Genomic DNA, 27,477 nt, shown 5'->3' with positions numbered 1-27,477 from the left:
GAAGTGTAGTGCCTACATATAGTTAGCTTCTGGTCTCCTATGACTCTTTGGACCTTTTTCGGCTGTGTTTAAATTGATTAATACTAAGTAATTATTACGTGTCCAGCACACAATGTCCTCTAGAAAAACATAAAAATGATCCTGTTTGTGAGACTCTTCCAAAGTAGTTAAAGAGTCAGGATAGGACTTCCCTGGTGGCGCAGTGGTTGAGAGTCTGCCTGCCGATGCAGGGGATGCGGGTTCGTGCCCCGGTCCGGGAGGATCCCACATGCCGCGGAGCGGCTGGGCCCGTGAGCCATGGCCGCTGAGCCTGCGCGTCCGGAGCCTGTGCTCCGCAACGGGAGAGGCCACAAAAGTGAGAGGCCCGCATACCGCAAAAAAAAAAAAAAAAAAAAAAAAAGAGTCAGGATATACACACAAAATATCCAAAGTTCAAATATAAGGAAGTATATGACCAGGTATGAATGAGAATCTGGTTTGAATGTGAGACTCACTTCATTCATTTACTCATCCACCTGTGTATTCATTCACTTACGCCACAGATATTTACATGTTACTACGTGCAGGGCCAAGCTAGTGTGACAGACACTGCTGGCTAGCTTCCCCTTAGCCTTTGGCCATTTCTCTCACTGTAGAGGCTGAAAAAGAAAAAAATTCACTTTTTCAGCCTCCTTTGCAGCTAGGGGAGGCTCAGTTCTAGCCAATGAGATATAAAGAGAACCTGGGAATCTTCTGACAAGGACAAAGTCTTGTGAGTTATAAGCTTTCTGTCCCCTTTTCCTGCCTTGAATGAGGATGTGATGCCTGGAGCTGTGGCAGTCACCTTAAGACCCTGAGGTGACAAGCATGAGGCCGGAACGTCAACACTGAGGATGACAAAACTAAAAGAGAGAGTCCTATCCTTGATACCATCACTGAGCAGATACCACTGCCAACAGCCATGGACCTCTGATTGCTTATGTGAGAAAAACAAATCTCCATTCGTTTAAGGTGCTGTTGATTGGCTATTTCAACACTTGTAGCTGAAGGCATTTGCTAACATACAGCTGGCTACATAGTGCTAAACAACAGAGACAAATAATTACAAGTACACTGTGTGTGAACACAGAGAAGCGGGGATACAGGCAAATCTAAGCTAGACTAGGCACACGATGGCTTAGTGATGACTATGATGAGCCCTAAGTGACAAATAAAGGCCAGGGAAAGAGCATCAGACAGACCGAGTGGGCTCTCTGAGGGGGAACAAGAAGATGGTGTGGCACGTGTGTAGGTTAAGAGCCGGGTGAGGTAGGCAGGGGCCTCATGGGCTCTGACAGGGATGTGCTGCTTTGCTCCAGGAACAAGGAATGGGAAACTCCTGCAGAGTTTGAAGCAGGAGCATGTCACTATACACGATGTTTTTTAAAAGTGTCCCTTGGTGAGGGATGGGGTGGGAGATGGAGGAGGGGGACAGGGAGGGGGGCATAGCTATAAAAGGGCAACAGGAGGGATCCTGGCCACGATGGAAATGTCCTGTACCTTGACTTTGACAATGCTGACATCCCAGTTGTGAGGTTGTAGTATAATTCTGCAAGATGTTACACTGGGGGGGGGGGGGTACTGGGTAACACAGGATCTCTCCATTATTTCTTACAGCTGCATTAGAATCGACCATGATCTCAAAATTAAAAGTTTAATGGGAAAAAGTATCTCCTGGTTTCAACATGAAGAGTGGATGAGAAGGGGTTAAGGGTGGGAGACAGCACACCAATTATGAAGCGATCCTTAGTCATCCAGAGAGTTGCCGGGCCTTGGACTAGGGAGGGGGGATGAGAGGGGCGAACTGATTCCAGAAGTATCCGGAGGGTACTCTAGGCAGAGCCACCGATGGATGGATGTGGGAGGGTAGGGCCTGGAGCAGGACGGTGGATTCTGGCATTTCCACTGAGATGGATAGGACGCAAGGGGAGAGGAGCGGGTTTCACGGCGCTGGCGGCGGGGAGGAGGGGGAGGAGGTGGGCCCCGCCAGCTCCTGGGTGGGCAGCTCGTTTAAGGAGCCAGTGAACTATCCAGGTCAATGTTCTGAGTGGGCGTCTGGAAATGCAATCACCTTCAAATAGAACTAAAGGTGAAATTTCTCTCCTCCACCCCCTTTCCCACTCCTAGTGCCTTCCTTCTAGGAAAACACCAGAGAGGAAGGAAACCTTGGCTCTCATTCTTTCAGCCCTTTCTCTACTCGCCAACTTGCTCTCCCAGCCCTAACCCGGGAGCGAACGCCTGCGACCCCGAGGCGCCGGGTCTGATGAGAGGCTGGGGTCCCTGCCGAAGGCACCCCCCCCCCCGCCACGCGCAGCAGGCCTCTCCCCCTCCCCCACTCCTTCCTTCCCTTCTGTGCCCAGTGCAGGACTCAGCCCCGCTTCGCATCTCCACGTAGGGCCTCTGCCTGCTTTCTAGAAGACTCCCCTCCGAGCTCCCGTTCCGCTGCAGCTGGTGTGCGAAGCGGCCGGCTGTCAACTCTGCAGCTGGGGGTCCCTGCAGCGAGAGGCCCGCTGTCTAAACGCGCCGGCTCGCTCTGCCCTCGTGTCTAAGCAGGTGGGTCCCCAGATCTAGGCTGGAGCCCGGAGAGTCCCCTGTGGCCTCTGCGGACGATGCTCGCAGATGAATGACGTGGCACGAGGGGGAAGGCAGGAAAGGGCAAGTGGAGAGAAGAGTGTATACGTTAAAGAGCATCCTTGAACACCGTCTAGGAAGACGCCGTATTAAAGAGACTTGCAATACGTTTTCCTTCCTGAGTTGGAAGAGACCATCCTTGGTAAAGTTGCCGACTTTTGCATTTAGGAGCCACGTTGCACAAACCAACTTCCAACGTCTGTAAACCCGGAATGCTGCTCAGCACCGTGAGAGGCCCCGGGGAACCCCCCACTGGCTGGGGAGCAACAGGGTCACAAGAGTTCCTCCGATTCATTCCAGGGCTGCGGGGAACTGCACACACTCGTTGCAGTTATTATTCTCTTATTTTTCTGCCAAATGTATATTGTTTTCATGTAAGAGGAATGTGTGCATGATACGACCCTTCTACACTCTCTTTTCCATATGGCTAGGCATCCTTGACCCGTACCCCACAGGTCAAAGTCCTGAAGGAGAGGATGGATGAGAGCCCCCCGAACCCCTATTAATTGGGGATCTATTCTTCTAGATCTTTTTCTATCTATTTACACATACATACCCGTAAGTTTTTACATAAATAGAAACATACTATATTCTGCAACTTAATGCTTTCGCTGAAAAAAATCTTGGTGATTTTTTTCCCCATGCATCAACTAATCCACAGTATGAATAGTGTGTAATATTTGTAAGCATCTGCTATTGTTGAACATTTTAAAATTGTGTCCGATTTTTACTATTACAAATATAATTATAATAAACATTCTATGTACATCTATTTTTGCATATTTGTGTTACTTCTAGAAGATAAATTAATAGACATGGAACTGCTAAATCAAAACTAAATGAAAACTACCACTAAATTGTCCTCCAAAAATGTTTAATTGTTTTCACTCCCAACCACACTGTATGTTCCCCAATACTATATATTACCAATTTTTTAATCTTTGCCAATCTGATGGATAAAAGGGGGTATCTCATTTAAGTTTTGTTTCTTTGATACTAGAGAGATTGAATATCTTTTCAAATGTTTATTGGCAATTTCTATTCTTTTCTTTGAGAAACTTTTGTTTACATTTTAAAATGTTTTCCATTGGGTTGTTTGCATGTTTCCTATAGATTTTTAGGAGCTCTTTTATAATGATATTAATTTTTTGTTGCAAATATTTCAACTAGTCTGCCACTTGTCTTTTATTTGTATATGGTGTCTTTAGTTCAACAATTTTTTTTCTTTTTTTAAGGATGGCTTCTGGGTAGTAAGTCTTGCTTAAGTAGGCCCTCAGTGCCTGAAAATTCCTTTTTATTTTCTTCCAATACTTTTATAGCTTTAATTTTTATGTTTATTCCTGGAATTTTGGTGACCTCATGACAGATAGGGCTCTGGCTTTACCTTCTTTCCAAAGGTCTTAGTGCCAATTGTCTCACTGCCAGTTACTGACTATTCCTTTCTTTTCCCACCGATTTGAAATACCACCTTTATAATATATCAAATTCCTACATACACACACATCTGTCTCCAAACCCTGTTTTTCTCCATTGATCTATGTGTATAATTTAGCCCTGTCTGGATCACACTTTCTAATCACTGTAGCGCTATAGTATGTTGTGATGTCTGGTAGGACACATCCACTATTGCCCACCATTACTAACAACACCAAATATTTTTTAGCTCTTCTTAAGCATTCTTTTCTTCTACACAAACTTTATAAATGGGTCATATTTCATTTAAAAAAATTGTGACTTAAATGGGTTTGTACTGAACGTATAAGTTAATTTGGGCATAGCTGACATCTTTACAATATTGAAGCTTCCCGACCAGGAACAGAGAATGTCTCTTCATCTATTCAATTCTTGTTTTAAACCTGTATGTAGAGATTTGCAGTTTTCTTAACCAGGCTTTGCATATTTCTTAAGTTTATTCCTAGGTGTTATAATTTTTGTTGTTACTGTTAGTGGTACATTTGCCATTACATTTTATCATTGGCTTTTGCTCTTCTATTGGTAAGCTATTGATTTTAATATGTTGACCCTGAATGTGGATGCTTTAATGAGTTCTTTATTAGTTGTAATAGTATTTAATTGATCCTTTAGAATCTTCTATTTAGAGAAGTATTAACAGTTGCAAAAATAACATTTTTGTATACACCCTTCTAATATTAACATTTTCTATTTGTTCTTGTCTAATTTCATTGCCTAGAGTTGCCAGCACCATGTAGGACTAACTTTAACACTTGTTAGTAACTTTAAAAGGGAACGCTTCTAAAATTTTAGTGATAAGTATAATTCTTCCTTTAAATTTCTGGGAGAAAAAGTCTTTATTAAGCTAAGGAGGTTTCCTTTTATTCTCTACCTAAGACTTGTCAGAAATAAACTTTGAATTTAACCAACTTATTTTCAATGTATTAAAATGAGTTGCAATTCTATTCTTCACATAAAAGCTGTCGTCTTTTGGCCATGTAAAACTTTAATGACCATATACTCGATTTCATTAAGACAGTATAACCATGTCAGAAACCTCTGATGCCATTAGAGTTGGTGTATGTTAAAAACATAGAACTGGAAATATTTTTTGGAGCACATCAAAACAAAGCACATATTTATGCTGTTGGTAATTTAATATGAATCCCTCACCTTGAAATCATCAGGAATGAGGAGTTTTGATGTTCGTAGAAAATTCAAGATATATCTGAACATTTGTCCATCTCTGTCAATGAAATAGTGCTGTTTGAGACTGTCCAAAACAATGGGCTCTGTACCATCAAAAAGTCTTCCGATTCTGTGATAGGAAAGAGGGAACAGTGAAGACAATTAGAATCAATTGTTCGGCTGCTAAGACTGAGAGCTACTGTTTTGTGTCACTGTCAGAGGTAGCACTTTTGAAGATGGCAGTCCGGGAAAATCACCCACTAAGTAGTTATGGTTCTCTGAGAAATACTGGCCCCTGCTTGATAAATATCTCAAGACCAGACAATTCAAAATAGTCTCAGCCTTTCTCAAGTAAATTCTATTATTCAATGTCTTTTATCTGTAAAGAAGATGTCCTGACATGGTGATTATGCCTAAGTGCTGTCACTGTAATGGAAGATTATGTCTTTCCCTCTGTGTTACTTAAAACAACCCTCTCTGCCCTTATAATATATATATATAATTGCTCCAAAGTGTCTTTTAAACAGATTCTACAAAAAAAGCAATTTTGTTTTTAAGAAATCTGTTTTCTGAGCTTTTCCCTACCCATGAATCCCAAATTTTCTAAAAATAAAGCAATGCCTATATGCTAACATCTACATTTAATTATAAAAAACAATAATTGAGAATATCACTCATCTAAGAGAATATGTTTTCCATTAACAACATGCAGTCTAGTTTCCTAGGTCTCAGCAAAAATCATTTGTAACAGCCAGGAATTGTTATAAAATATAAACATTTGACCACCCAAAAAGTATGACCTAGTGCTGAAACATAAGTGGCTATGGGTAATTTTTAAAAACAGGAATCTATAATGTGTTTTTCCTCTTTACAGTTAACACTTGCAAAGTGTGCTAGAGTTAAAGCATTTTGTATCCATTATCATTTATCTCTTTAAGGAAGGCTAAAACTATACACTTTAGTATATACTCAGTTAATAGAAAGCAGTCACATCTATAGTGTGAACAGGTAGTGTTGGCTAATGACAAATAAATATCCTGTATCAGAAAATAGAATTTACACACTTGAAATCTCTTCCTTTGCCAAGAGGTGCATTTGATTTTCATGAACAGTGTAGGCAGGAAAATGGTTCCACTTTTTTAAGAAAAGATTTTGTAGAACTCCTAACAAGTCTCTCTCTGATTTGCAACACCACTTTATTGCTTTGATGATGATTTTGATTTGAAGATGATTTTGAAATTTTCTAATCTTATTGTTGAAATAGGACAGATGTAATGGTAAATCGACAATTCCATCCCTCTTAAAATACAACAAACCAACCAACAAATAGGAAAGCTGCTCCCCTCCCTCCCCAAAAAGAAAGACTTGTGAATTTGTTTCAATAAATATCTTTTAAAGATAATTAGAAAACTCATGTCCTACCTGAAGGTAGTAAGTGCAAAGAAGAAAGCAACTAATTAGTCAGATCATATTTTTAAAACTCAATATATTTTTCTCAACTACTATTTTCATCCAATTTCCACGAATTGAGGGTGATCATCCAGGGTGTAGGTTACAACCATCCTGGGATCCTTCCACCACATGCTACCTTGTCATTCATTTCTCATAAACACATCAGTCAAATGGTAGACTATGGAAAGAAGAGGCAGTGAAACTAAAACACATTTTGTCATGTATTTATACTGTTTCCAGGACAGTTTGGTGCAGGATGGGAAAGAATAAGACTTGTTTGCCGATTATGAAAACATTCTACTCTTCACTGCTAATGATAAATTTACAGTTGACAGGGGAAGAAAAGGGAACTATATTTATTAAGTGCTTTCCAGATAACTTACACTCGCCTAAGCACTTTATGTATGCAACAAATCCATTATCCTCCTTTAAAGATGAAGAAATAGGCTCAAAATGATGAGTAACTTGCCCAACTAGTTAAGTAGCATTGGGGGATTTGGGCACAGTCTGTTTGATCTTAAAGGGGCCTCCCTACAATGATTGGAATGAAAAGAATTACCACTGCTGAATGAAAGCTTTCGGTCTAGAGTTTTCATTTCTACCTTACATTTGTTCAGCAAGAGTTTTATAATGAAATCCAAGTGTGTACACTGATTATTTTTGTGGCCTGAAATAAATTAATATCAAAGATTACAAGTCACTTCACTAATGAGATGAAAAGTATTTTATTCTTAAATAAATCCCAGGCTTTTAATTTTTAAATACTCAATTTCAAAATCTAGACTTGGAAGGTCGCCAACACAGAATGAGTGATTAAATAAATCTTCACGGCGTGAATGGGTAAAGCAGTGACTGAGTGAGGAGGGGAAGGAGGCTGTAATCTGGGTGAATCAACTTCTCTGCGTTTCCATTTCTTTTACAAAAGTACCCCTTTTCTCAGGGTTGATGAAAAATACAAAAAGAGTCACGGCACGCTCAAAAAGAACACAGCAAAAGAAGGTACCCCAAAATAGCTGGGGATGAGAAGCTGGGAGGAAGGACTGGACTCCCCGTGTTAGATGAGAAACCCACCGAAGCCCCGGAACCTGCGTTGGCCCGGAACCTTCGCTTCGAGCTTGCGCCAGGCTGGGGAGGGCGCGCTCTGAGGACCAGAAGGTGGGAAGGGCGTGGCCTGAAATTGGTGGGAAAACCCTCCCGCCTCCTGCGTGGGGCGGAAGGAGCTGGAGCAGAGGAGGCCGGCGGGAGGGGAAGGAAGAACCCATGGTCACATGGATGCACATTCCTGGCTGCGGTGAAAGGCCCCTGGGAGAAGAAAGAGTCCCTGCGTTTGGGTCAACAAATGTTAGAAGTGATAGAAAGAGACACTGCTGCAGATTTTTGCTAACTTTAAAAAGAGGAGGTTTTGAATTTGTGAAAACAATGCGGAAAGACAGGGTGGTGCCAGTGATTGTAAAATGGGGTCCTGGGTCGGTTTCGAGATTGAATGTGCTGTGGGAAAGTATTGTTTGGCTAAGCAAATAGAGGGGAACATCTACACAGGCTGTATTTCTTGTGGACATATGAATGGAGTTACAAATCAACTGCAGTGACTTGTAAACTCTGGTGCCTGAAAACTATGTGGAACTGATTACAGTTTACTAACCTTGGAGAACATTCCTGTTTTTCAACTGACCAAGACCAAGCTGGCTCCGGATGATGTATGGCTGCCTTTTTTTTTTTTTTTTTAACACTCATTGAACTAAGTGGCCATGCAGGGAAAAACTTCCTTCCACAAGTCTATTTTTTTGACATTTATTTTTTAACATTCTACTTTGGACAGTTTCAAACTTTATGACAAAGCAGAGAAAATAATATAATGAACGCCCATGTGTCCACCGAGCTTCTAAAGCTATCAATTCTTGTCCAGTCTTGTTTCACCTGTACCTCTATGCCTCCCTCTCCCCCTCTGGAGTTTTTAAGTAAGTTGCAAACATACTATCATTTTTATCTGCAAATATTTCATTAATTAAAAGAATTATAAAGGTTCACTAAAAAATGCATTAACAGATATTAAAATACATTCCTCTTTTTTGCTTTTTAGTATTAACTCTGTTGACTACTTTTGTTTATGGAGGAAATAATGCATCCCAAATCTCTAAGGAAATTCAGCTCCTTTTGGTGGAAAGTTAGTCTGCTTCCTCACTGTGGCTCCCCCTCTCCCTGGCATTAAAGAATGGTCTTAAATAAAAGAGAATATAGGGATAGGACCAGACTTACCTGGCTTAGTGTGAATCAATCATTGAGAATTTTTTCTTGTGTAGTCATTCATTTAGAGGACCTGGTTTCTCTAATTTACCGTGACTCGGTTCCTTAAGGATTTCTTAAGGAAATTCCCCGCGCACAGCAACGAAGACCCAATACAGCCAAAAATATAAGTAAATTTAAATATATATATATATATGCAAAAACCTTTCTCTAGTTGCGGCGAGCAGGGGAGTCTCTTGTTGCGGAGCACGGGCTCTAGGCGCACACGCTCTAGGCGCATGCTGCGTAGTTGCAGCACGCAGGCTCAGTAGTCATGGCGCACGGGCTTAGTTGCTCCGTGGCATGTGGGATCTTCCCGGACCAGTGATCGAACCCGTGTCTGCTGCATTGGCAGGCGGATTCCTAACCACTGTGCCACCAGGGAAGTCCAAGCATATATTTTAAAATGTCCATAATAAAAGGGGGAGACTGCTAAGCTGGGTATTATTATAATGTTAAAAAAATCACTAGTTAACTTACTGTTATTGAAACCTTACTTATCACACAGCATTTAATTCACTTATAACTGTTAACAAAATTATAGAAATAGTTCTTTATAGTTTCCAGACTTGGGAATTTTCATCTATATCTCATGAACACAGATTAAAATGAATTCAGAGCTTGTTATAGAAATGGATGGAAGTAATTTAAGAGAAGGAAGAAAATACCTTCTAAGTAAAAGCAAACAGAACAAATTATATCTACTTATGGGGAAGTAGCGTTTCCAGTACCTGTTCCCCGTGGCAGCATCATTTTCTTTAATGATACATCGAGCTGAAGAAAGTAGGGGAGAAAGGAAAGGCAAGTTTAAAATATAAGAAAATGTATGAGAGCGCCCACAATGGCGGAACTCGGCGTTCTGGAGAATTGATCGCTGACGGCAATACTGATGGCTCAGAGGGAGCCCAGAGCCACTCAGGGGGGCTGCTGATCCTACAAGAATCTCATGGGTCCTCCCCTGACTCATGGGGAAAGTTGTTTAAATTAGGAGAAATTACATTAGCTGCTTACTGTGAAAAATGTATTGCAGTTAACGATTTTTTTAAAAAAAACACCAGAATTTACAAAAGTAGCCTTTTTATTCCTATATTGATTGAATGCCTACCATGTTCCTGGAGCTCTGCCAGGCCTCTTCAAATGAACATGATGCGGTTCTGCTGGGTGCTATGAAGGACAGAGGACAGGGACCTAGCCATCCCAGGGCAAGGAGGGAAGGCTTCCTGTAGGAGGCAACCCTGTGCTGGGTCTTCAGGATCACCAGGTGTAAGGGGAAGGGCACAGAGGCTTGGAGAAGGGATTTCAGGCAAGAAACAGCCTGATGGGTGCGGTAGGCAACACCAACGAGTGGGGAGCATCTCTCTCAAAGGGTCAACCTGAGCAGAGCACGTGGGGGCACAAGAGCTTGGCCGTGGTGCCTTCAGGAATATCTCGGAAGCCCCTGCATGTTCAGCTCTGACTCACAGGCCTGGGTTGGAACCCTGGCTTTACCATCTTCAGGACCAAATCGGTTTGAACTTTGATTTCTTCATCTGAGGAATGGGATAATACCCTGTCCAAAGAATTCTTACGAGGAATAAATGGATGTCTAATACGAGCTACATTTACCGAGTGTCCACTACGTGCAGAGAGCAGTACTGAGCCTTCACAACAACTCTGCTAGGTGGACACCATCACCCTCGTTTTACAGGTGAAGACACTGCAGCAGGTCCACAGCGCTGACGCAGCGGGACTGCAGAGCCCAGCTCAGGGCCACTCCCTTACGGCCCAGTGGTCACCCTGCCCCTCGGTTAAGCCTGGGCTCCGTAAATGTTGACAGATTTTCATCCTTTGGAGACGACGTGCAATGCCCAAACAGAATCCGATAGTATATAAAATCCTGTTGTGCATCTTGAATCAGAAGACTTTTTTATCCCTTTGCCTGTGCCCCAGGGCATTCGGGATCTTAGTTCCCAGAACAGGGATCCAACTTGTGCCCCCTGCGGTGGAAGCATGGAGTCTTAACCACTGGACCACCAGGTAAGTCCCAGAAGACAACTTGTAGTTTATTTTTTTTCCTTTTTTAAAAATTTACTTATTTGGCTACACCAGGTCTTTGTTGCAGTACGAGGGATCTTTGCTGCGGCACACAGGATCTTTTACTTGCGGCATCTGAACTCTTAGTTACGGCTTGTGGGATCTAGTTCCCTGACCAGGGATGGAACCCGGGCCCCCTGCATTGGGAGCGTGGAGTCTTAGCCACTGGACCACCAGGGAAGTCCCGGAAGACAACTTTTTACATCACTTGGTCCTGCTCTTTGGTTTGAGCAAGTGTCTGTTTTTAAATGATTTCTAGGGCAAAGGGCTACTTTTTAAGGTCAGTCCTGGAGCAGAGCATCATGGTGTTCCACGGGAGCCCACTTTGGTATTTTCGGCTCCAGCGGTTTCTCTTTAGGCTTCCTCTTGCTTTCTCCGTGGGCAGGCGAGCCGGCACGCATGCACCAGTCAGCCCCCGCAGGTCACCCCCACTGCTCCCAACGGGCTGTTCTATATTTGGAGGTATTTGTGACACACTCCTTTTTTCTCTTGACTTAAAACTCTAGAATATGTTTTCCATTTTACAGTAAGAATTACTATTCAGAGAAAAAATGTTATAAAACATTTTTCGAGTTTGTGTTAGGCACTCTGCTAAAAACTCTATGGATTATCTGCTTTAATCCTCACAGCAACGGTAGAGTATTTACAGGTGATACTTCGATGTTAGTGATGGAGAAACTGAGGCGCAGAGCCACCAGGTTGCTGCTGAATGATGCAGCCTCCCGTCCTGGAAGAGGGAGGGCCAGCCCAGCCTCGACACTGTCTCCGACTCTCAGTATCCGTCTGTCCCAGAACTCCTGCTCCCTTCCCACTCAGACACCTCCTGCCGACCTTTCTGCACCTTGCAGCTCCACTCCAGTTTTCTCGTTTCCAGTTTCTTGTTACATAAGCAAACCCTTTTGCATGTGTTCCCATTGAGTTTAACTTATTTTTGAGTGGCTGTTCTTATTCCTGGGATTCTGAGTGTTAGCAGCCCCAGCTGTTGAAGGAGTGCCTTCCTATATGATGAAACATTCCTGACTCTTCCATTTTTGCCCTCAATCTCCCTCATAAATGGCATGAACTCAGCCCATCCCTGTGTGGCTGTGCTCTCCCAGTGGCCCCTCTCTCTCCACCATACTTTGAGGCTATCAGTAAAAACAGGATGTGGAATGGAGCCCGTCCCTATTTCCTCTGGTATCTTACTATCCCAGACTGTTGGAACTGGCTTACAGTACCTCACAGCAGTCCTTTCAAATAAAAGCATCCTATTAATTATATGACACTAGGAGAGGGCTAGGGCAAAGCCAGCTGTTTCTATTTTCAATTTAACATTTTTTTCCTACTTGTAATGGAGCCAGTAAAACAGCAGTTTACAGTGAAGTATTTACATATTTTGCTTAGTACCTAAAAGTGAAAAAACCAGAGGCTTCACACAGTGCTTAATATAACAAGAAAGAACAAGAAAAATATAATTTACTTAAAGGCAAGGTAAATGCTTTTTGAAAACCTAACAGAAGATGTATGGAAGAAAGTAAGTGAATCTATACTGTCTCCTTTGTACCCCTATCCTGCTAGACACACACACATGCACACACACACACACACACACATCATTACCGACACCGTTCAAGAGTCTTAGAGTATCATTCAAATACTCAGGAATATTGAAAGGTGGTTGGATGAATGAAAATGAATTATTCTGTCACTGTATGACTTCAGAGTGACTAGGAGGCTTAAAAACACTTTCAGAAACTAGGCTTTTGAGTTTGAGATGACAAAGACAAAGGGAGGAGATTTAGCCCCAGTACTGTGAGTTATACCTCCTTAGAAGAAGGAAAGAAAGCTGCTAATTGGACAAGAGTCATGTTTAGAGAGCTTCAGAAGTATCTAAACATTTTAAAGAATATATAAAATGTCACCCTACCCTTTTGTTGGAAACACCATCTAACTGCCTCTTCAAACCACGATGGATGATGTACCTGGTTGGCTTTGTACTCTGAGAAGCTTAAGATTTCAAATTTATGTCGCAAGATTATTTACATAGTCACCAAATCAAAAATGACATGTGAAAAATATGAAGTTTGTATCAGCTCATGATTCAAAGGCAACATTCTCGGGTGTGTGGGGTTGAGAAATAAGGAAAGTGTTGACAGCACCTGCCTTTGGCTGTACCACGGTCAACAATGTGCTGTCATAGGTGTGTGTCTTGTGTAACCGTCCACGCCCTTCTGGGGCTCAGGCTTGGTTTATCACAGTTTAAGAATTTACCCAAAGGCATCAAGCCGGTCCATAGACTCGCTGGGCGATAGGTGTATCTATCGATGTTTCTTCCTGTCCCTTCCAACAAAAACCAGAACCAAGCCCTGACCTGCAAAACATTTGAAGAAACAAAAGTATCCCAGCTAATGACAAGAATTTCTCACATTTCTTCTTTCTGTGATCATATATAGAACGGGACAGACTGCAGGAGTCATTTGATAACCACTTGCTTCACCTATTTGTTTACATAACTTTTCATTTGCAAGTCCTGAGTGAAAGTGCACTAAAGCCAAATCTTCTTTTACAAATAACTACTTTCTTGAAGTTTTTCAGTCTACATAAAGGATTACAAATGGGTTCTTCAAGAGCCTGTCAGGACGTGTATTTGGAAATACAAATTGTCATCACTGTTGGGTTTTTGTGATCGTCACAGATGTCTGCCAGAGTGGAGACCAGAGCTTCATTCACACTGATCGTGGCTCCCCAGGTTTGCTTCACTGTTATAACCTTTATTCCAGTCCATTTCAACGTGTCCAAGAATTTTCTCTGACTTCCACCCTTCATGCCACCTTGTTCCTTCTGTAACGTATCATCAAAATGGTGATGTTGTGATGAAGTACCTTAAGTACCACTAAGATTATAGATCAGCAGGATACACTTAAAAGATCCTTCTTTTTTTCTTTGACATGAACTCTTTTGCACCGCTTTGAGACTAGAAGGGTAAACTCTTCAGAGTTTACATGCAAATATTTTTTTTGCGGTACGCGCGCCTCTCGCTTCTGTGGCCTCTCCCGTTGCGGAGCACAGGCTCCGGACGCGCAGGCTCAGCGGCCATGGCTCACGGGCCCAGCCGCTCCACGGCATGTGGGATCTTCCCGGACCGGGGCATGAACCCGTGTCCCCTGCATCGGCAGGCGGACTCTCAACCACTGCGCCACCAGGGAAGCCCGGTTTTCATTTTTTAGGTAAGCTCTGAAGCCCTCAGGACCTTCTAAGCTGTTTTTTTAAAAAAAATAAAAAATAAAAGAATCAATTTTTGGAGGGGTGGCAGGCACCTAGCCAAGCCGTAATGAGGCTGGGTGGGAGTTCTGGAGCACGTTCAGCTCAAATCATGGGAACAGGTCTGGGTGAGTTCAGATTCACATCTCGGTTACAAAGCCCTCTGAGCCTGGTGAGGTCCACCACTGTTTGAAAGGGGTGGTTAGCTGTTATGCACAGTTGTAATTTATCTTCTGAATATGAGGGACACAATAAGAAAAGCTGCACAGGAGTAAAAATAATCATTACCACCAAAAAAGATAAAGAGCAAGGTCATTACTAAGCAAACCGACACATGGCATTAATGTGGCAGCAGGAAGCCATTATCCAAGTGACTGTGTCATTTCTACTGACACTGCATCTTGATTAGATTCAGACAGTCCAGCAAAAAACTGTTATAATTGTGGGACTGAAGAAAGTTTTGGGTTTTTTTTTTTAACTTTTTTTTTTGCAAATGGAATTGCCACCCAGTTGGAACTTCTGGGTGCCTGCCTTTGGAGTATGACCACATGAAATGTATACGCCTTGTAAGAGCACAACTGACTTCTCGTCCCTCACCACCTCTTACGTCCCTCATCCTCCCACCAGGACCACCCTGGCACATTTAGAAGCCACACGTGAAGCATTATGCACCCACTTCAACTTGCTATTTTGGAGACAAATTGTTGCTACTTTCTATCTCCAGGCACCTTGAGAGTAGTCATTCAGAAGCATAATACTGATAATTCATCAACTTGAGTCAATAAATCCTGCATTTCTAATGAAAAGAAATGGCATTTTAATGGGTTATTTATATACTGATAATAGAACAAACTGCCAGACACGGCAGATGCAGTGAAACGGACTCTTCTAAGACCACAGCTCAGGTTTCAGCAGACGGCCTCTGGGTGTTCAGTGGACCCATAAGGGATCCTTCAGTGTGACTTTCAGAGTTTTGTTTTAAGTCCTCAGAGTTTACATGCAAATTATAACATCATGTGATTTTGTTTTGAATAAATGCTTCTCTTCAGAAATTAAGGGAGGGGAAGTTTATTTTCTGCATTGGCTTCATATAAAAGACTCCCCCAACTTTAGAATAACTTGTGCATTGTTTTATTCCAGGCAAGAATACACACAGCATAGACAGCTCGCTGTATCCTGCACACAGAGATATGGAGAGATTTCATCTCTCAGCAGAGTAGACCATAGCGGTCTGGGAAGACGGAATTAAGAGCTATATGGTAGACACACGCTCTGGGGTGTGATATTCGGCCCACAAAGCTCTCTACAGAGCCAAAATGCGGTTTGTCTTTTGGAAATTCACCTAAAATTGATGTTGGTTCTCATTTGCCGTAAAAAAGCTCTCAAACGAAGCACTCAGTCAGAGTCAGAGTTATGTGACCAACAGAAACTACAGGATTTAAGGAACCAAAGTCATAGGAGATATGTGAGCTGGGTTGTGGAAAATAACATTGTCAATGTTAAGCCCTTCTAATGGAACTGTTCTCAAGAACACAGTAAAGTGCAGCATATTTTTCACATATTAACCTTGTACGAAATTACCAGAATCTTCTACGAAATACCTATGAATTAACTCTTTCAAACAAGTAAATAGAACATATAGTTTCTTATCAAAGTATTTCTTGTATGATGAGGCAGGAAACATGAAAGTACGATAACAAACACAGGGCATAAACAACGCTGGCGCTGCCCAGTGACACCATTTATCACGACAGATCGAAATGAGCACAGTCTGTATTATTGTCCCAAGTGCTGAGAATCAAGCCAGAAGCACTAAGAAAAGCCTCGCTCTAACACTGTGTCTCTAGCCACACCACCGCTGTCCCCACCATGCTGCAGGGGGGTGCACTGATGTTTCACTGCCCTTCTCTGCAGATCTCTGGCCCAAACTCGGAGATGCAGGTGGATTGCCTGGATGCCAATGAAAACTGCTCATTTCCCTCATATCCTGGGATACAGATGGCGGCCGGAGACAAGGAATCTGCATTCTTTCAATCATCTGGGGATGATCCGAGGGGCTCAGGGAGGAGATTATCAGTTGGAGAAAAACATTCTGAAGGCAGGTGTGTTAATCTGGCTCATTGGTCTCTGGGTTGTGATTGGACTGATTTATTCCCTTCTCCTTACCTTTTCCCTTCAGCGTAATTAGCTGAGAAAATGCCTTTCTGGTCTCTGCCCTGAAGGAAAAAGGATGTTAATCTTTGCTGCCCAGATTGGACTAGGCTGGCCCTTACGATCTGACATCACTGTTAGCGCCTGATGATTCAAAAATGTTTGACCTTCACACTGCAGCAGCCCTGTGACGGCTGAGCTGCTCCAGGTCAGAACAAAACTCATTCAACTCAACTGAGCAAAACTCATTCAACATTCGACAAATATTTATCAAGCATTGCCAGGCACAGGTCAAAGCACTGAAGACTACTGGTAGATCTATTATTTGTTTTAAAACTTAAAGCGTAAGCTTACAGGGCATGTTTTAGAAATAAACTTTAAATTTTTTTAAAACAATGTTTCTGATTGGTGCAGGCACGTGTGCTTTGTGCAGTGGTGTGAACCTGAGATAGTTTGCTGCATCGCGGGGCACTCGGGTCCACTGCTCCAGCAGCAACAGGAAAGGGAGGAGGCCAGCGGAGAGGCGGTGACTAACACATCAGTGGACCTAGGAGCCCCTAACCTGATTAGCAGCCCTACCTATCCTGGCATCCGGTAGACCATTCCTTCCCGTGGGCACGGCGTGCTGGGGCCAAAGCTGGTCACCGAATGTTGTGCTAATGATTTTCTCTTCACAGGTCAACCCAGTGGCCATCAGCAGGTGGCAAGATCACTGGTCCAAGGCCAACTTTGTCCCTCGCTCTGGGACGACCGTGTGCACTGGACGTGGGGGCATGAACAGAAGAGCCTCCCGAAACCCACAGGCAAATAAGAACAAGAGTCATTTATCCCATTACCCAGTCTAAGGCGGTGCTTTGCAGACTTTTTAAAGTCATGACACGCATAGAAAAGGATAGCACTGCACTCGCATGACACTGGGCGGCAGGAGAAGGGTGCTCACGGCAGGAGACCAGGCCAGGAGCTCCGGCACCACGGGGGCGGCAGGGCTCACACACGCCCCAGCGCTGACCCAGAATTAGGTGAAGGCCACCCTGAGAATAAAACAGCTTGAGATACTGCAGATGAGCTGCCCCCTTGGCTAAAGCTCACCTTTAGAACACAGTTCCAGAAGGTAGGAAGATGGACTGCATAGCTGAACACGGGAAGTGTTAGCAAATCCCGTGCCCAGGTCCCGACCAATGAAATCAGAATCTTTGTGGGAAGGACCAGGTTGTTTTTTGAATCCCAGTTGATTCTAACATGCCCCCAGGGTTGAGAAGCATGGCTATAAAAGAATTTAAAAACCAAGGTCCTGGAGTCAGAGTGGGAGTTGGAATCCTGGCTCTTCCCCATTTGCCGAATAAGACTGAACACATTGCTGAGCCCTGTAGAGCTGCGTGTTCTTATCTGCTGAGTGGGGTCAGTAACAGCCCCTCCTATAAGCTTATGGCGGCACACTGAATGATATAGGTAACGAACCCAGCCCAGCTTTAAACGGAACTTTCGATTTTGAATAGCTTTATTCAATTATTTGACCTTCATTGTTTTGAGGATCTGGCCTCTGGGTCCAGTATCTTACCCAGTAATTACTCCATCTATCAGGCAAACTTGTGACTGTCCCCTGTGCCAGGCCCGATACTAGGTACCAAGAACACAAGGATGAGAACTAAGTAAAAAAGCTTTTCAGGAAGAGGGTTTCTAGCTAAGCTGAGGCTGAGTTCTCGGCAAGTGAGAAGTTGTGACCTGCAGTCCAGTCCTGAGTTGTTTCACGCTGAATACCCAGTGTTACGCCCCACTCACTGTTACTTCTCTGCCATGAAAGGCAACCAGCACCATCTGCGGGGACAAGGCGGCCCTCACCTTCCTGGTCTAAGGATCAGGCTAAGGGATCCGCTGGCCTTGTTACTGTTTACCTCCAAGGGCTTTCTGCCTACATTTATTTTAACATCTGTTAACTCTCTAGTTTGGTCAACACCAAATCTAACTTCAGTCACCACCAACTGCAAAATTACAGAAAATGTACCAGAAACAATATCACGGTTGGGATATTGCTGGTGGTGCAATGGCTAAGAATCCGCCTGTCAATGCAGGGGACACTGGCTCGATCCCTGGTCCGGGAAGATCCCACATGCCGCGGAGCAACTAAGCCCGTGAGTCACAACTACCGAGCCCATGTGCTGCAACTACTGAAGCCCGTGGGCCTAGAGCCCATGCTTCACAACAAGAGAAGCCACTGCAATGAGAAGCCCGCGCGCCACAACGAAGAGTAGCCCCTGCTCGCAGCAACGAAGACCCAATGCAGCCAAATAAATAAATAAATAAATAAAATAAAAAGAAATGACATTTGAACTGAGTTAATATTAAAAAAAAATCATGGTTAATATAACTAGCAAGGTGATCTGAAGATGATGGTCTGGCCTGGAGCTGTTCCACACCCATAGCCCAGACAGTAGACTTCACCCTGTACTTCCCTCCTGCTGAGATGAAGGGTGAACATATGTATTTGTCACACATCAGATAACAGGAGGTGAATCACAGAACTCAGAAGAGGCCATTGATCATCGATATGGTGTGACCTGTGATACTGAAGCAACAACAATCTGCTTCTACATTGACTCTAAAATGTAAACTAGATCTTGTCTTGAAAATGTAGACGAACTAATAAAGATGTATCCTGAAGACACAAACCATAGAATAAAATTATCTTTAGAGTTAACATAGGAAGCAAACTACATTCCAAGGCTATTCATCCTGTTTTATTTTTCTTCCTACTTTACTTGCTACCAACTCAAATATTGTTAATTGATTGTTTACTTGTTTATTGTCTGTCCTCTCCTGCCCCCAAGGAAACGAACGACAAGAGAGCAAGGACATTTGTTGGCCAACATGGTTGACAAGGAAGACAGAATAAATCTGTAGAATGAAAAAAAGAACATGACAGGGAAAACTACAGGCCAGTACCTGTAATATGGCTGCATTTTTCTTTGAATGATTGTCTAAGATAAGACTTGATGAGCTATATTACTTTAAAAGCTCGGCCTATGTTGCGCCCAAGTGGCAAAGAAAGTTTGCTGAATCTGCCAGCAGTGCTGCCTAAGTTACTGAAGCTGGATCTTCAGCACTAAACAGAAAATCCAGTTTCATCGTTTTGAAAAAAAAAAAAAGAGAAAGTCTTTTGAAGCTGGTTTCATTTACTCTTTGCCTATATAAGTGAGGGGCAGTTTTGGAAAAGCATTATTGTAAGATGAAAAGAAGAAACAGAGCAGAGGAAAACTTGTCCCTAGGATCCTGGAGAAACTTTCCATTTTTCATCGGCCAAGTGGTTTTTCCTCCTTTTAAATCCCTCCGTAAACTAATTTTCTTTTTTTTAAGATCAACCAGTCAGAACTGCTCACCATTAGACTGTCCTCATTGTATGCATTTCCACAGGTGTTTTCCCAGCAGCAGGGATACGTTCTCTTTTTCCATTTGTGCTGAGACTATATATGCCAGGTTGATGTCCACTCATCTAAAAACCCCCAATAACCTATTCTGTGCTTTTTTAAAAAAACTTGAGATAGATATTGATTATAAATCATGCTGATCTAAAGAGCAGGTCATAATAAAAAGCTTTGTAGGGGCTTCCCTGGTGGCGCAGTGGTTGAGAATCCGCCTGCCGATGCAGGGGACACGGGTTCGTGCCCCGGTCTGGGAAGATCCCACATGCCGCGAAGCGGCTGGGCCCGTGGGCCATGGCCGCTGAGCCTGCGCGTCCGGAGCCTGTGCTCCGCAATGGGAGAGGCCACAACAGTGAGAGGCCCGCGTACCAAAAAAAAAAAAAAAAAAAAAAAAGCTTTGTATTCAGTGCCATGCAATCATTCTGAAAGAAAGTTCAGGGAACTGTTTGGCAAACAAACAGGATGCATTAATTTGGGGGCATTTTTGTTGAGATCCTGAAGCGTGAGCCTGTGTGATGACAGCGTGGGACACACCATGTGTGTCTGGGGACCACAGCGTGAGCTGGACCTGTGAAGTCAAAGTCAGAGCACAGAACCCCCAGCCCTGACACGGGATTACAGAAGACTCCCGGGACTGGTGCACGGCAGTTACTCGGAAATCCAAACATAAGAATTCAACTGTCCTGAGAGTGCGGACCAACCCCTTCACGTTGCAAGTGCCCCACTTTTCCTTCAGTGAAGCTCCACGTAACCACCCTGGAATGGCCAGCACATCGGGGGTGAAGCCTGCCAAAACCAGATCTCTACTGGCAAGGCACACATGCCTGGCATCGCCATCCTAAAGCTCCAGATACACACACCCCTTGGGTGGCCATGGGTGTCGACTGCAACGTTGAAAGCTGAGTCTCTTTGAGTTTTGCAATTACCTACATATGCCAGTGTGCTTAGTAACTCTGCTGCTATTTAGGAGAGACCAATTCAGCATAATCTCCTTATGTCGGAGTTAACTCATATACTTGGTTTAAAATATACAAAAGCTCTGTCAAGCAAGCAGATTGGATGGCTCAGGGGATTGTAACAGGAGATTGTGTCTTTCATCTCTAGGTTAGTAGCTCTTTTAGCTAAGACTCCTGCCTCACTGCCACCCAATAGGTGTGGTTAATCAGCAGTATCTGCCCACTTCTTGGTTTTAAAAAGTCCACATCTGAATCCACATCTGAATAACCATCAATATAACTGCTGTTTAATATTGTTTTTGTTCGAGGTGACAGTAAATGATGAAACAGACCTAACTTTGAACTCAGACTTATACGTCTTCTTTTAAAGCATAGAACGTTTCTTTACTATCACACACACACGTGTGGCTAAGAAGATATTTCACTGTCAACAGTAGGAGATTTTAAAGAGACCATGTACTTTGGTACCAATATTACTTAATTATGACAAATTAGATACCTAGATTTTTTGTTACCAATGATGTTAGTGGGTACCTTGTATTTCTGAGTCAGATATAATCAGGTCTGTCCTTAAAATGTGGGGGGCTCAGGGCAAGAGGCCAAGTGAGGTCCACCTCCCATATGCCTAGATATTTACAACTAAGAAATCAGGGTAACAAATTGTTAAATATGTTCTATCTTCTTTGTATATCTATTTCAAAAAAAAAAAAAAATATATATATATATATATATATATTGGTTTCACTTATTTGATGTAAAATTATTACAGATCTGAACTGGGTGTTTTTCTTGGTGACTGCAACTCAAAATAGCAACCAGAATTGGAGACTTGTAGGCTCCCCTGAAAGGGAACAGTGTTTTTCACTGAGGTGGTGTGGATCAGCCTCTGTCTCGTAAACACCGCCAAAGAACTGTTTTGCATCTCACACGAAATGTTGGTAAAGACAGACCACACCACGGATGTATGCAGTACTTCAGTTAATTTGAAGCCTTTATGTCCAGTCCTGTTAGGTAAAAACCACTCAATAGGCTTCCCTGGTGGCGCAGTGGTTAAGAATCTGCCTGCCAAGGCAGGGGACACGGGTTCAAGCCCTGGTTTGGGAAGATCCCACATGCCGTGGAGCAACTAAGCCCATGCATCACAACTACTGAGCCCGCGTGCTGCAACTACCGAAGCCCGCTCGCCTAGAGTCCATGCTCCACAGCAAGAGAAGCCACCGCAATGAGAAGCCCGCGCACCGCAACAAAGAGTAGCCCCCGCTCGCCACAACTAGAGAAAGCCCGCACGCAGCAACGAACGCCCAACGCAGCCAAAAAAATAAATGAAATAAATAAATTTATAAAAAAATAAATAAAAAATAAAACCACCCAATAATGGAAATGAATAACAACATAAGTAATTAACCTTGTTGTAAAATATAAAAGTCAACTTGCATATTGAATCCGTACTCAGGGTTTACAAGCCAAAAAAAAAAAAAAAAAATAGGGCATGTGGGTACACAGTGGAACCAGGTAACCTTGCTAATTAAAGAAATGAAGATCAAAATGTATTTTCTTTGGTGGAATGGCCATTATTATATAGCATGGGAGATTCATTAAGTAAGAGGCCTATGTTCACTTGGAGGGACCATACAAAGCCATATGATTAAAATCAGGATCTCAGGAAAATCACAGAGATTCTCGTTTCACTGGTCTGGGGCATGGCCTTTCATGGCCTTTTGATGCTTTGCAGTTGCTTCTAATGTTTATTTGTGTGGTCCAATGTACCACTTTCTGGGGACAATGTTCTAAAGGTAGTCTTTAGCCCAGAGGACAAGAAATAGAAAAAAATCACCCACAATATTTCAAAATGGAGTAAAGGCCCTTTGCAGGACCTTTGAAATTATAAAAGGACACTACATCTTTTAGGATCACTTGTTACAAACAACTTAGTACTTTAACACTATAAGTCTCTCCCCCTGAAATCCTAGAAAAGAAAACCGAGGAAAAGGCCCTTTCCCCCTCTGGGCTATACCAAGGAAAGTGTGGGTGAAAGAGGAATCAGGGTCCTCTAAGAGGGAGAGGGGGCAGGGAATGTGGTCCGGTAGGGTGAGACATGTTCAAGACACCCAGAATCTAGAGAACTCAACTTGGAATTATTTGTAATTCTATGGTCAGAGGCAACCTAATGTCCTACAATTTATCCCCCAAAGGTTGATACATGTGAGAGATTTTCCCAAAAGTTGGAAGGAGCATCTGACATCTGCGGAAAAAGCATGAAGAACTATTTCTTCCCTATATCTCTGACTACTAAAAGTTGTGGACGGGTCCCATTAAACTGACTGCCGCTTTGAAATGAACATTTAATTTCTTTCCAAGCACCACCCCCCAGCCCCCTCCCAAATCCAAGAGGAAGCAAAGCAACACCCAGTGGTCCATTCAACATCCACAGCATTGTTTTCCAGCCAGTGTCATCTGCTTTAGGTGTAAGCAACAGAAACATAAATTACTTGTAGGGCTTGTTTCCAAAAGTTTGGACATAGGCTTAAAAATATCTCCTAACAAAAAAGATGATCTTGGAATAGCTCAGCAGTTCCAAGACAGTTGGGGACATTAAAGATTAAGGACCAGAAGGTGCAGGCAAGGAGACCCTTGAGCCTTTACGAATCCAGGCAAGTATCCAGAAGTGAGGCTGTTTCTGTGGTCTAGGAAATGAAGAAATGGGATATATTTGGAATTTGGAAGGCAGTTTGAAAAGAAACAATTGCTAGGTTTGGCAGAAGATTAAGTATAAAGGCAATACAATGTGTTGGGCACAGGGCCATGTCGTGCTTTCCATAATCACATTTAATCCTCCCAATAACCTTGGAAGAAGACGTATTTGTGTCTATTTTACAAGACAGAAGACAGGCACTTAGAACTTGGACCTATCCATGGCCAAACAACTATTAAATGGGAACATCGGCATTCAAACCTGGGACTAATGAACCACATATTATTTTTGATGTTGCTCCCAGGACACTGGGAGCATAGAGGTGACAGCGAAGCATAGAGAAAGATCGAGAAAGAAAGATGAACAATTTAATCTTTTCTAATTAAGTCGGTGAAAGAGAAATTCAATTTATGATGCATGTAAGTATCAGGTTTGGGGAGGGGAAGGTTTAATGAGATTTTTTTTTTAATCGGTGCATATATATAGTTCAGTGCTGTGTGACAGCAACAAAGAGCAAGACACGTCTGTAATTTTGTGTTTTCTGGTAGCCACATTAAAAGAGTAAAAAGAAACAGGTGAAATTAATTTTACTTAACTCTATTATTATTTAAACAACTCAATATATTATCATAGTGTCACTCCAACATGAAATCGATATAAAATTTTTGAGATATTTCACATTTGGGGGGCACTAAGTCCTTAGAATCCAGTGTATATTTTACACTTAAAGGACATTTCAGTTTGGACCAGCCACACATCAAGTGCTCAAAACTGCATGTGGCTAGTGGTTCCCATATGAGACAGTACAGATACTGAGAGTGCTGAATCCATACTGAGATCCATGAAACGTGACGCACGTCATAATAAGGGACAAAAAGGGAACTCTTAGAAATACCCATGGAAAGTTGGCCTGAGGAAGGCTCTCCAAAGAGGTCTTTAATACTGCCAAGCATCGAAACGATTGAAATGGCAAATGATTTGAGAGAGGAACTGAATATACAGAGTCCCTCACTGTCTATCTTATACCACTGCCAATACTCCAAGTGACACGAGTGAGCTTCACAAAAGCCAAAACCCTGGTGGGCCTTAGTCGGAGGGAAGAGACCCACCCAGCTGCAATGAGCACAAGAAAACCTACCATTACGTCACATGCAAACAGTGTAATGACTAACTTCCCTCCTGTATCACAGTCTAATTAATAATCAGACCGAAGCAAAAGGCCACCAGATCAGACCAGTGCATTCTGCTATCATCAAACTTGCTTTTTGACTCATGTTTGTTTGCTGACTTGTCCCCTAGAATTAAGTGTTCATCTGAAGAGGCACCGTGATTTTCTATTGTCGATGTTGGTATTAGAAGGTTAGAAGGAATGGAAATAGATTTTTTTTTTAAAAAAAGAACCTCCTTATATAATGATACTCTTAAGAAATATAACCATCATGTAACAATTTGGTAGCATCCAATAACAATGCATTTAGGGAGGGTGGAGACTCAGTAATACTAACAATTGACTGATATGATCATTTCATTTTAAAATATACAGTTTTAAAAAATTTTTTATTTTTTTGGCCATGCTGCACAGCTTGCAGGATCTTAGTTCCCTGACCAGGGATAGAACCCATGGCCCCTGCAGTGGAAGCATGGAGCCCTAACCATTGGAATGCCAGGGAATTCCCAATGTACAGGTGTTTTGGGTAACTGAATTTATAACATCTACTTTTTAAAAATCATTTCATGTCTATTGTAGAAATTAAATCTGGAAATTGACAGGGAAAAATATTTCATCTTTTCTCAACCTTCACATTCCTTCATAAAATATAAGATAGTGAAGTGACTAACAAAAACCAAAAAAGCAGTCTCTGTGCAATTATGACAGTGATTTGTATGTCAGTGCTCTCTTCTTAGGCTGCAAGTTACTTGATACCTGTCATACTGTAGGAGGTTCTCAGAGATGCAATGAGTGCTTTTCTGAAGCCCAAGTGCTGTGTTTCCATTCCATTTGAGCAGAAACAAGCAGAGAAACACCCTTTCTCCTGACATCAGCCCACGTGAGCTCATGTCTCTTCCTCTACCCACCAGCCGAGTGGCCCGAAGATAAATTCCCTAATAGGATCTGCCTCAGCCCCCACATCTAGGTGGAGCCAGGAGGGGTGTCCTGGGGTGCAAAGTAAATTGTTTCCTTGGAAACTCCTTTAGAAACAGCTAGGTGGCAGGACTTCCCTGGTGGTGTAGCGGTTAAGACTCCACGTTCCCAGTGCAGGGGGCCCGGGTTCAATCCCTGGTCAGGGAACTAGATGCCACATGCATGCTGCCACTAAGAGTTCATATGCCGCAACTAAGGAACCCACCTGCCACAGCTAAGACCCAGCCCAACCAAATAAATAAATAAAATTTTTGAAAAAGAAATGGGTGAGTGGGGCGCGGGAGGGGAGTTCTCATCAGTGTGGTGTACACGCCCATTTATAAGCCACTCTCCCCCTTCATACCCTGTTCCTATTTGCTTATCTGCCTTGAGCGTTCATAACTTCCACTGCCCTTCATTTTTTTTTTCAAACAAGGCTATCTTTCTGGACTTCTGCCAACTGTTCTAAATATACTGCCCTACTGATAAGAGTCTCTCATTTTTTTTTTTTTTCTCCAGTTCACAAGTTGGGCCAACTATAAAATTCTAAGTCTTGATAAGAAAGTGTGTTTTAGAAGAAGAGGACAGAAGAAAGGTCAGGGGTAGAAATCATCATCCTTTGTTTACTACGCTGAGAAATGTGAAGCTCTCACAGGAATGAAATATCACAGAACTCCATTCTCAGTGACACTTTCACACGTACTCGGCTAAGCTCTGGATCAAACCCTGACTCGTAGGAGATTTACGGTCATGTCCCAGAGCTGCCTCCATAACAGGTGGCCCACATGATGCTTTCATGTCCTACCTCGGCCCTGGTGAGGCTGCACTGCTAAGCCGGTCAAAGGAAAAACAGTTAGATCATCAAACACATGCACTCTGGAGCGTGACTTTAACGGCTTTTCGGATTACCTTGATTCGGGGTATTTGGTGAGGGTGGCCAGGCTGCTGGTGTACATGTGGCCGCCCACGTCGATGTGGACGGGTGCGTTGGATTTTGTGAGTTGTGCTGGAGTAGGAATGCCTTGGTTGTTCAGTGGAGATGCAGGAGATCTAGTGATCAGAGGTCTTGACATATTGGGCCGACTGTCCTATAGAGAGATAAGCAAGTTTAGACATGTCTTCTTTTGTGGAGAGAAAGGAAACCCATACATCCTACAGAAAAAGCCAGTGACTAGTGCTGATATTCGTTTGGCAATAAAATCTGGAAGATCAGCAAGCTCTCGTCTTTGTTGTAATGAATATCAAAAAGCCCCCCAAGTCTGTAAAGAAAAGGAAAACTTCCCATGCTCAGAATCAAGGAGCTGAGCTAATGTTCATTTCACATCATCCCACACACTGTGATGGCTTATTTTACTAATGAATTCTCACATTTAACAACTGGTTAATGGCATGTGGAGAACTACTATTCATTCCAAATGAAAAGATAACACTTAAAACAGTCCACCCTAAATAAAATACATATGCTTTATCCTTCTCTTGGAATACGTCCTTATTGCTGTGGGCTCGGGACAAGTTCAGACCTTCGGCACTTGGGTTCTGCAGAATGTTTTCTTCAATTTCTATCTTCCAAATCAGGAAAAAGAGGACATGACTGGTCTAGCCACCAGCTCACATACTCAAAGCAACCTTGCAAATAGGCACCAGAAGTTCATCAGTCAACAGATGAAAAAAAAAAAAAAAAATCAACCCACACTCTACCCATCTGGTTCCTGCTTCTCTCCCTATAAGACTATGGAGCTGGGGACACTTTGAAAAGAATGTCCCCTCCAGTGATTAAGTATGTGCTTGGGAGCCAAGAGCAAG

The 27,477-nt window shown here is 42.8% G+C and overlaps 1 protein-coding gene across 4 annotated transcripts in view; it reads right to left on the bottom strand.

Annotated features, from left to right (window-relative positions):
* The window catches only part of KCTD1 (potassium channel tetramerization domain containing 1), a 178,521-nt gene that overhangs the window by 13,909 nt on the left and 137,135 nt on the right, over positions 1–27,477 (bottom strand). For all 4 annotated transcript variants that reach the window (XM_067014859.1, XM_067014858.1, XM_059039394.2 and 1 more), the window contains exons 2-3: positions 26,584–26,762; positions 5,275–5,419 (exon numbers count right to left, since the gene is read on the bottom strand). In XM_067014859.1, the coding sequence (XP_066870960.1) occupies positions 5,275–5,419; positions 26,584–26,762 (324 nt within the window). The remainder of the gene's footprint in view (positions 1–5,274; positions 5,420–26,583; positions 26,763–27,477) is intronic.

Source organism: Kogia breviceps, chromosome 15 (assembly GCF_026419965.1).
Source record: "Kogia breviceps isolate mKogBre1 chromosome 15, mKogBre1 haplotype 1, whole genome shotgun sequence".
Taxonomy (NCBI): Eukaryota; Metazoa; Chordata; class Mammalia; order Artiodactyla; family Physeteridae; genus Kogia; species Kogia breviceps.
This window is presented reverse-complemented; position numbering and strand designations above follow the sequence as displayed.